This window comes from Esox lucius, chromosome 14, assembly GCF_011004845.1.
Source record: "Esox lucius isolate fEsoLuc1 chromosome 14, fEsoLuc1.pri, whole genome shotgun sequence".
Taxonomy (NCBI): Eukaryota; Metazoa; Chordata; class Actinopteri; order Esociformes; family Esocidae; genus Esox; species Esox lucius.
In genome coordinates, this window is record NC_047582.1 from 29,011,897 (window position 1) to 29,023,394 (window position 11,498).

The window sequence follows — 11,498 nt, forward strand, 5'->3', positions numbered from 1 at the left end:
ATGTCAGACCCAAAGTTTAAAAGAGCATTCTGGAATGCGAGCAAAGTTGAGATAATTCAGAACTGGAATTTGTGGGAAGACACCACTTCAACTCTTAGTCATGCTGAGGAATATTTAATGAATGCTCTTCTAAGCAAAATGTGCCACATCATTGGTCACCCACAATGCTGTCAGATGATTTGCAATGGAAGTTGCCTAATATTGAATATCAAAGATGTTGTCACGTTCTTTTTTGGCTATTGAGTTGGCCTCTGTTGAGATGTAACCACCGAGAATGAATATAGGCCAAGGGTTACTAGGTCAGAAAGGTTTCAGGCCTCGCCAAATTAGGGCAATTAACAGTAAATGCATTGTAGTTATGTCATGTAAGTTAGCCTACAACATAATTTGGACTGATCATACATCTGATATTATCTAGCCTAATGACAGTATAGCCAGCCTTATTTATCCAGTAATCTGAATGTTAATTAATAAAAAAATAAAACTGAAAGTAGGCTCTAACTTACACATTTAATCTGTCAGCAATGTTTTTGCCAAGCCATCTCCCTCGCCTTGTTAATTGCTGCAGTACTGCCCTTTTTGGTGATGACTCCTTCAAATTCTTCATAAAGTTCCATCAGCAGGGTTTGTTTTCCGGTGTTGAGAAGATCACCGCTCTAGTTTTCGCTTCATTTTGCGACTTTGGCCCGATCCCAATGTACCCCCTAAACCCTAAGCCCTGAACCCTCACAGTTGCAAGAGGCTGCAAGGGCTCAAAATGCCATAAATAGTAATAGGACAGCACTTTGGACATGATCACGTTGCCGGGACGATGCTGAACCATGTTGCACACTATTGTGGGTTTGGGACTTTTTATTTTACGCTTTTTACTTTCTTCACGGTCAAGGCACTTAATAGACTGACTGCCTTATTTAGGCTCTTGCCCTACAGAGTGGACTAGAGGTAAGTGTCATCAACAATAATCTCTATTTGTCAATAATCAATGTACTATTTTTGGTCAAAACGGCATTGTTAAGCAAAAACTAAAATAAATTGTTGAATAAACGAGGTGTGCATTAAGGTGATTCCATGTGTTCTATGTGCCATCTGAAATCCTTGCTGTCCCATTTCTATTCATAGCATTTTGAGCCAAAGGACTCAATAACTTACCAGGTGACGTCAGTTAAGTCTGTGAGGGTCCAGGGCTTAGGGTTTAGGGGGGGACATTGGGATTGGGCCTGTGAGTGTAGACATTGGGATTGGGCCATAGTATCTTCTTTTCGACAATCGCTTGTTCTCGGCTGCTTACGTACTCCGTGTGATAAGTGGCGTTGATGGAATACCCCCCAGATTTGATTAGTGGCGTTGATGGAATACCCCCCAGATTTGATTAGTGGCGTTGATGGAATACCCCCCAGATTTGATTAGTGGCGTTGATGAAATACCCCCCAGATTTGATAAGCGGTGTTGATGGAATACCCCCAGATTTGTTTAGCGGCATTGATGTAATACCCCCCAGATACTACTAGCTGCCTCTTATCAAATCTGGAAATCACAAGGAATGATGGCAAAACATGATTTTCTCAACACAGAAGCTGAAACATTTATAATGATTGCCATTATGGACATACCAATTTTTTTGCAATCTTAACAGACAATAGAACATTTATAATGCACAGTAATATAGCAATCGCTAATATGCAATATCTGTTTGGCTTAAGCCAATAAATAATTATTTTGGTTTCCACCATAATTTTTCACTAGCTAGATTTCACAACGCAGTTGGGTTGTTGTCAATGAAGTGCATGCAACCATAGAAGATCAGAGCATTCATTTCCACGATGTGCGAGAATGCTTCTCAAGCTCTTCATTATCTAAATCAATTAACATATTTCTGTCAGAATCAAACACAGAATAGCATTCTTCCCCATCAGATAGTTCCAGTCTCTGGTTAGGCTAGGCTACAATGGGCCAATTCAGTTGCGCAGTGCCATACAATAGCAATATCAGTTATTTGTGTCATTACTGACAATGATCTCCCTAAACACATAACTAAATGTGCAGCATTCTCTGTCATTCTTAATTGGAACACACTGAAACTTCTGTTTGTCGCACATACAAATCTGTGGGTTTGGTCTGCTAATCCGTGTAGGCTTTGGTTTTACCCAATGATGAGTGACTACCATTCAAATATTTATTTTTTATAACAAATGCTAAATGCCTTACTTTATGTTTTTCGGCCAATCTGCCACAAGACACTAAGTCCATGCCTGAGTAGGTTTTACTTGTGTTGTGAGATACAAATGTGATGACAATGTTCTATTTTTTTCCTCCAGAATCTAGAAGGATGACATACCAGTTTGGGAGCATAACCTCATGTCTTCTTATAACATGTTTCATCGTGCCTTTGCCAACTTGCCACAGTGGGAAAGTGCTGGTCTTTCCAATGGAAGGAAGCCATTGGCTTAATATGGAGATTCTGATCAAGGCCCTTCATGCTCAAGGACACTCTGTCACCGTGGTACGAGCAAACAAAAGCTGGTACGTTAAGGAGGAGTCTTCACACTACAGATCTATTACAGTAAATGTCACAGCTGGTGTTGATGAACAGGCTGCTAAGATAATTCTCCAGAGACTCATTAATGCAGAAAGAGGTCAAAGTTCAGTGTTAAATTTTTTGCGACTGCAGATGGAAACCTTTTCAATGAACACAGAAGTTCCTAAGATTTTGGTTGAATTGGCAACCAATATGATTCAAAATCAGGTGTTAATTAATACGTTAAAGGACAGCCAGTATGACCTTGTCCTTACTGATCCATGCTGGGGAACAGGTGTTCTGATGGCCCACTATCTTCAGTTGCCCTTAGTCTTTAATGTCCGCGGGGTCAACGGGAGAGATGGACATCAGAGTATTGCACCATCACCCACGTCTTATATTCCAGTGACTGGATCAGGCTTCACGGACAAAATGACTTACACAGACAGAGTAAAGAACATGCTAATACATTTTTTTGCGCAAGTTCATTACAATTTCTTTGTGAGGCCCATTTACCAAGCATTGTGTGAAAAGTATTTCCAAACAGGTGTAGACTTCGATGAGTTAATCCAGGGGGCAGACTTGTGGCTCATGAGAGTCGACTTTGTGTTTGAGTTCCCTCGTCCGACAATGCCTAACGTTATCTACGTTGGAGGGTTCCACTGCAAACCGGCCAAGCCCCTTCCCCAAGACTTGGAGGACTTTATACAGAGCTCTGGAGTACACGGAGTCATTATCATGTCTTTGGGAACTTTGATCAAGGAACTCCCTAGTGAAATAACAGCTGAGATAGCATCTGCTTTTGCCCAAATGCCTCAGAAGGTTATCTGGAGGCACATTGGAGACAGGCCAGTAACTCTAAGCAACAACACCTTACTCATTGACTGGATGCCGCAGAATGATCTACTAGGACATCCCAAGACAAGACTGTTTGTATCTCATGGTGGAACCAATGGACTTCAAGAGGCCATCTATCACGGAGTCCCTGTTGTGGGCCTACCTGTATTTTTTGATCAATACGACAATCTCCTTCGTCTGCAAGTGAGAGGAGGGGCAAAGATTGTGACCCTAGCCAAGGTAGACAAGGACAATAACTTTCTTATGGCCTTAAAGGAAGTTCTTAATGAGCCGCACCACAAGGAGAACATGCAAAAGCTCTCTAAGCTGCACAGGGATCAGCCAATGAACACCTTGGACCTTGCCACGTTCTGGATTGAGTTTGTCATGAGACACAAAGGTGCAGCTCACCTCCGTACGGAGTCCTACAGAATGCCCTGGTACTCTTACCACTCGCTGGATGTAATGGCGTTGCTTCTAGCAGTTGTGCTTCTGATTCTGTTCATGACTGTTGCTTTAATCAGGTGTTTATGCTTCAAGATGTTTTTTAGACAGAAATTCAAACATGAATAACTGAAGTGCAAACCCCACAGATAATGTTCCAGGATAGTCAAAAAGCATGTAAAAATAAGCCTTTTTTATAATGGACAAATTAATGGAAAATTTGAATGATTCTTATATTTGAACTATTGTCCATATTGGTAGTGCAAGACATTTCTCATAAATATTAAATGTGATTTAGAAGTTCTGAATCAATTAATTAAGGCACCATCCAAATTGTTTTAAAATGTTTTAAAGTACCTATGGTCAATTGCAAATACTTGTAAATGTACATGTGTATTATATATATAATTCTAATAAAATACTGATGCTGACTCATCTGGGCCAATGTTCCTGCTACCGTAGCTAAGAGAATACCTGGGTACCGATACTACTTTTGAAAAATTACAATTGTAATAAATCTCTAACCACTGGCAGGTGGAGCTGTTCCTGAATAGAGAAATGTAGTGTGAATGCTGTAACCATGTTTGGTGACAGTATGGCAGTCAGAAATGTGGACAAACCAGACTGCACACAATAGGTACAAAAGCAATTCTCTTTATTCCTCTTTATTCATTGGGCAGCATGATCCACCAGGGAAATGGTCCATTGAAGCCAGAACATGTAATGGAATCGAAGTCAGACTGGGACACCAAACTAACCCTAACCTGGATTCAAACTAGGGTCTACAGCACACACACAAGGTGAAACGCACACCACACCGTGGACATAGGCATTGGTACATTACACCGGAATAGACTGGAATATGAACACAACACACAGCCTTAAGCTCAACAAGTATAGACAATACACGCAGGGTTGAGTAGGTTACTTTTTAAATGTAATCTGTTACAGTTACAAGTTACCTGTCTACATTTTTAATCAGTAACATAACTTTTTGATTACTCAAACTCAGTAAGGTAATGCGATTACTTTGAAAACTTTAAGATTACTTTAATATTAAGAGGCATTAGAAAACAAATAGGAATAGCTTATAACCTATTGAACACCTTTTGCGTGATTAATCAATGTTACTTTACATAGCTGGCCCAAAACGGAATTTGCAAACACTTGCGTAAACTACATTTGCAGTACTCTGATGTTTTGCTCTACAACCACAAACGTTGTCAAAACGTTGCCCAGGCACGCAAATGCACGTTTGCAATCGTGAACACCCGCACACAAATACATTTTACCCACGTGAACATAACCTTATTAGGGCCACCAGCGATGGATTTTCAAAATGCAAATGAAATACATAAACTGTGATTATACACCTGCACTCTTAAGCTTAAATACAATGCAGTCAGCAGCCAATGATAACCACAATTTTCTGAGGTGCAAATCAAAACCAGGATAACATGGCCTACCTGTATGGACGGAGTTGCTCGCGCGCAGTGCTCAATGGGTGAGCGACTGTTGTTTCGAATGCAGTAATCAAGTCTGTACTTCTCATACAACTCGCCCACACAGAGCGTATTGGTGGCTCTGATTATGACAATGCGTCCTGTGTTTCTCAAATCGCATGCAGAAAATAGTACATCGAGCTAAATATCCTTTAGAAACATGGTCTACCCCGACAAATTATTTGTCATTTGTCGAACAAAACGTTTTGATTCTAGATTTATTTTTCTTAACATGACATTAAAGATTTTGCCATGGCAGGATGCCATGGTAAAACGGGATCACGGGGCTACTCACTCTCAGAGGGGGATTGTTGTGATGGTTCTCCGTCAGTGGCAGCAGCATCTTCTTTGCCTCTCTCCAAAAACGTCTTGAGAGCATCTATCGTATATGATTAAAAATGTATAAATTCTAAAGTTCAAATGTTCAGATCAACAAAGATATATCTGACGGCCAGTTCAGATCAATGATTTGCAACGAGATTAGATGCAATTTGCTAAATAATCCCCCACGTTCTAAAACCACTACTGCACTTGACTTGGCGATTAGGTAGGTCCCCAGGGGCTTCAAATGCTCAGCAACTAACCCGTTCACTGCTGCAAATTTCTCTGCCAAATTCTAAAACCAGCCTAGAAATTCTGTCCATAAAAATTACGAACAGAACCGGCGACAAAGGGCAGCCCTGCCGGAGTCCAACACGCACTGGGATCAAGTCTGACTTACTGCCGGCAATGCGGACCAAGCTCCTGCTTCGGTCGACCTGACAGTCCTTAGCAAAGGACCCAGGACCCCATATTCCCAAAGCACTCTCCACAAGGATGCTGCGAGGGACAAAGTCAAATGCCTTCTCCAAATCCACAAAACCAGTGGATTGGTTGGGCAAACTCCCATGAACCCTCCAGCACCCCGTAGAGTGTATAGAGCTGGTCCAGTGTTCCACGGCCTGGACGAAAACCACACTGTTCCTCCTGAATCCGAGGTTCTACTATCGGCCGTATTCTCCTCTCCAGTACCCTGGCATAGACTTTCCCGGGGAGGCTGAGAAGTGTGATCCCCCTATAGTTGGAACACATCCTCCAGTCCATCCATCCATCCATCATCTTCCGCTTATCCGGGGCCGGGTCGCGGGGGCAGCAGGGATGCCCAGACTTCCCTCTCCCCAGACACTTCCTCTAGCTCTTCCGGGGGGACACCAAGGTGTTCCCAGGCCAGCAGGGAGACATAGTCCCTGCAGCATGTTCTAGGTCTTCCCCGGAGTCTCCTCCCGGTAGGAGACTTCGGCTGCCTGTATCAGGGATCTTGTCCTTTCGGTCATGACCCAAAGCTCATGACCATAGGTGAGAGTAGGAACGTAGATTGACTGGTAAATCGAGAGCTTCGCTTTGCGGCTCAGCTCTTTCTTCACCACGACAGACCAATACATCGACTGCATTACTGCAGAAGCTGCACCGATCCGTCTGTCAATCTCCCGTTACATCCTTCCCTCACTCGTGAACAAGACCCCTAGATACTTAAACTCCTCCACTTGAGGCAGGCACTCTCCAACAACCTGAAGTGGGCCTCCACCCTCCTTCTTAAAAAGAGGGACCACCACCCTGGTCTGCCATCCCAGAGGCACTGTCCCCGACCGCCACGTGATGTTGCACAGGCGTGTCAGCCAAGACAGCCCCACAACATCCAGAGACTTGAGGTACTCAGGGCAGATCTCATCCACCCCCGGTGCCTTGCCACCGAGGAGTTTCTTGACTACCTCTGTGACTTCAGCCCAGGTGATGGACGAGTCCACCTCTGAGCCCTCATCCTCTGCTTCCTCAATGGAAGACGTGACGGCGGGATTGAGGAGATCCTCGAAGTACTCCTTCCACCGCCCGACGACATCCCCAGTTGAGGTCAACAGCTGCCCACCTCTACTGTAAACAGCGTTGGTAGGGCACTGTTTCCCTCTCCTGAGGCACCGGACAGTTTGCCAGAATCTCTTCGAGGCCAGCCGATAGTCCTTCTCCATGGCCTCACTGATCTCCTCCCAGGCCCGAGTTTTTGCCTCCAAAAACGGTACCCGTCAGCTGCCTCAGGAGTCCCACAAGCCAACCAGGCCTGATAGGACTCCTTCTTCAGCTTGACGGCATCCCTTACTTCCGGTGTCCACCACCGGGTTCAGGGATTGCCGCCTCGACAGGCACTGGAGACCTTACGGCCACAGCTCCGAGCAGCCGCTTCAACAATGGCGGTGGAGAACATGGTCCACTCGGGACTCAATATCTCCAGCCTCCCTTGGGATCCAGTCGAAGCTCTGCCGGAGGTGGGAGTTAAATATCTCTCTGACAGGAGACTCGGCCAGACGTTCCCAGCAGACCCTTACAGTACGCTTGGTTTACAGTACTCTTACAGCACGAACGATTTCAGGCTCCTTCCCCGCCAGCGAGGTGACGTTCCATGTTCCTAAAGCTAGTTTCCGTGTCCAGAGATTGGGTTGTCTATCAATCAAAATTCAATCAAAATTTATTTATAAAGCGCTTTTTACAACAGCAGTTGTCACAAAGTGCTTTACAGAGACACCCGGCCTTAAACCCCAAGGAGCAAACAACAGCAGTGTTGAATTTCAGTGGCTAGGAAAAACTCCCTAAGAAGGTCGAATTTTAGGAAGAAACCTAGAGAGGACCCAGGCTCAGAGGGGTGACCAGCCCTCTTCTGGCTGTGCCGGGTGAGATATTAAGAGTCCAATTGGAATAATAAATAAATTTCTCTTGGCTAAATCCAGAGTATATTCGATTTTAGACTAGGTCAGAAGTATGACCAGGTGGACAAGGACAGGAACAGCAACGGTCCCCCCAAACCAGGTAATCGGCAGGTGTGGACCAGGACCTCATCTCCTTCTAAAATTTAAAATTGGAGGAAACTGAGAAAAGTTAGTAGTACATCCCTCATGTCCCCCAGCACAATAATATAGCAGCGTAACACCTTGGAAACTGAGACGGGGGGGGTCCGGTGACACTGTGGCCCTACCCGGGGGAGGCCCCGGACAGGGCCCAACAGGCAGGAAATCAATCCAACCACATTGCCAGGCATCAACCAAAGGGACACCCACCAACCGCAACCCCCCTGAATGAGGGCCGAGTATTGCTAGCAGCGTACAGCCCAACTGCACAAGTGCGCAATAGAGAGTCAACAACAAGCCAGTGACTCTTCCCCCGAAGGGCATTGGAGGGAGGGCATCCCAGTGGCGACGAGAGCCCACCTGGCAAGACAGCAAGGGTGGACAGTATCAAGCCTACTGGTCACCTTCACGCCCCCGGGCCAGGCTACACCTAATTATAAACCGTGCTGTAGAGATGAGTTTTTAGTAGACACTTGAAAGTTTGCACTGAGTTTGCATTTCTAACCTTAATTGGCAGATCATTCCACAGGAGTGGAGCTCTATGAGAAAAGGCCCTGCCGCCAACTGTTTGTTTAGAAATTCTAGGTACAATTAAAAGGCCTGCATCTTGCGATCTAAGGTTACGTGTAGGTATGTATGGCTGGATCATTTCAGCAAGGTAAGTAGGAGCAAGTCCATGTATTGATTTATAGGTTAAGAGTAAAACCTTAAAATCAGCCCTAACCCTAACAGGCAGCCAATGTAAGGATGCCAGGACAGGAGTAATGTGTTCAAATTTTTTTGTTCTAGTTAGGATTCTAGCAGCTGTGTGCAGCACTAATTGAAGTTTATTTATTAATTTGTCTGGATAACCAGAGAGAAGAGCATTGCAGTAATCTAATCTAGAAGTAACGAAAGCATGAATTAATTTTTCTGCATCAGTTTTTGATAGAAAGTTTCTAATTTTTGCGATGTTTCGAAGATGAAAATAAGCAACTCTTGAGACATATTTTATATGTTCTTCAAAAGAGAGGTCAGGGTCAAGGGTAACGCCAAGGTTTTTTACAGTTTTTTGGGATACGACCATGCAGCCGTCGAGGTTCACAGTGAGATCTGCTAACAACGCTCTTTGTTTTTTGGGTCCTAAAAGGAGCATTTCTGTTTTATTTGAGTTTAAGAGCAAGAAATTCTCTGTCATCCACTTCCTAATATCTGAAACGCATGCTTCCAAAATAGCTAATTTAGGGGCTTCTCCATGCTTCATTGAAATATATAACTGTGTGTCATCAGCATAACAGTGAAAGTTAATATTGTGATTTCGGATTACATCGCCCAGAGGGAGCATGTATAGTGAGAAAAGTAATGGGCCCAGAACCGAGCCTTGAGGAACTCCAAAGCATACCTTTGACTTGTCAGAGGATATGCCATCCACACTAACGAACTGATATCTTTCAGATAAATAAGATTTAAACCAGGCTAGAACATGTCCACGTAGCCCAATATTTGTTTCCAGTCTCTCTAAGAGAAGGGAGTGATCAATAGTGTCAAAAGCAGCACTAAGATCAAGAAGTAACAGGACGGATGCGGAACCTTTGTCTGAGGCCATTAGAAGGTCATTTGTTACCTTCACGAGTGCAGTCTCAGTACTATGATGAGATCTAAAACCAGACTGGAATATTTCATAAATGTTTTTTGTCTTTAGGAAGGCATTCAGTTGTTGGGAAACACATTTTTCTAAGATTTTTGAGAGGAACGGGAGGTTCGATATTGGCCTATAATTGTTTAATATGTCGGGATCTAGATTAGATTTTTTTAGAAGAGGCTTAATTTCCGCAATTTTTAATGAGTTTGGTACGCATCCAGAGGAAAGGGAGCAATTTATTATGTTCAGCATTGGCTGACCTAGCACAGGAAATAACTCCTTAAGTAATTTTGTAGGAATCGGGTCTAGCTGAGAGTTTGTGGGTTTAGAACTCATTACAAATTTTGTAAATGTGTCGAGCGATACAGTATCAAAAAACTCAAGTGTCCCCATTGACACCTGATCAGGGAGGTTCCGGAAATTTTTTGGACAACTGAGATTTTTAGGACCATAACTATTTAAGGATTCAGTTATTTGTTTTCTAATGGTGACGATCTTTTCATCAAAGTAGTTCATGTATTCATTACAACTAAAGTGAAGACCCACTTCACTTGCTAAGCTTTGCTTTTTTGTTAACTTTGCAACTGTATCAAAGAGAAATTTTGGATTGTTTTTGTTCGCCTCAATTAGGTTGGAGAAATAAGCTGATCGAGCAGACGTGAGTGATTTTCGGTATTGTACTGTACTGTCTATCCAGGCTAGTCTAAATACTTCCAACTTGGTGGAGCGCCACTTTCGCTCCAATTTTCTGGAGGCTTGCTTAAGTGCTCTAGTATTGTCGGTGTACCAAGGAGCAAGTTTCTTATTGCGTATTTCTTTAGTTTTTAGTGGTGCAACTATGTCTAATGTATTTCGCAGTATTGAGTTTAGATCCTCGATTTGATCGTTTACAGATTTATTTACTCTGTCATTTATGAGCGAACTAGTAAGAATATCAAGGAATTTATTTGTAATCCGAGAATTTATAGTACGGCTTTTGAAACTCATTGTTTGGGGGGCAAGTGGATTTCTTGTTTTAACGGTAAATGTAATAAGACAGTGATCCGATAATCCAGGATTTTGGGGGTAAATTATTAGATCTACAATATCTATTTCTCGTGACAGGACTAAATCTAAGGTATGATTGTGGCAATGTGTTGGACCTGAGACATGTTGGATGAAACCCATTGAGTCGATTATGGCTTGAAAGGCTTTTTGAAGAGGATCATTGGGGTTTTCCATATGGATATTGAAATCGCCAAAAATTAGAATACTATCTGCCATGACTACAAGGTTAGACAAGAATTCTGGAAACTCATTGAGGAACAATGTGTATGGCCCGGGGGGCCTATAAATAGTAGCTATGTAAAATGATTTATCGGCCTGGTTAACTTTCATGAGTAAAACTTCGAAAGAATGAAACTCTGTGATATGTTTGAGAGTAAGTTTATATTTACTGTCATAAATATTAGCGACACCCCCTCCTTTTCTGGACGCACGAGGGATATGATCACTAGTATAGCCAGGAGGAGAGGCCTCATTTAAGGCAGTGAATTCATTAGGCTTTAGCCACGTTTCACATAAACCAATAGCATCTAGTTTATGATCAGAGATTAATTCATTTACCGCAACTGCCTTTGGAGCAAGAGATCTAATATTTAGGAGTCCCATTTTGAGATGCGAAGTGATACAATTATTTTTATTTTTGACCGAGGTGGAGGAAGGCT

At 43.1% G+C, this 11,498-nt stretch overlaps 1 protein-coding gene across 1 annotated transcript; it reads left to right on the forward strand.

The window, feature by feature from the left end:
* The first annotated feature begins 830 nt into the window (after positions 1-830).
* Positions 831-3,925, forward strand: LOC105021794 (UDP-glucuronosyltransferase 2C1-like). The gene is made up of 2 exons (XM_034297104.1): positions 831-886; positions 2,404-3,925. Exon 2 carries the CDS (start codon positions 2,426-2,428, stop codon positions 3,923-3,925), a length of 1,500 nt encoding a protein of 499 aa, XP_034152995.1. The 5' UTR covers positions 831-886; positions 2,404-2,425.
* The last annotated feature ends 7,573 nt before the right edge of the window (positions 3,926-11,498 follow it).

Coding starts and splice junctions, on each gene's coding strand:
- LOC105021794 (XM_034297104.1), top strand. CDS start 2,426: ATGGAAGGAAGCCATTGGCTTAATATGGAGATTCTGATCAAGGCCCTT.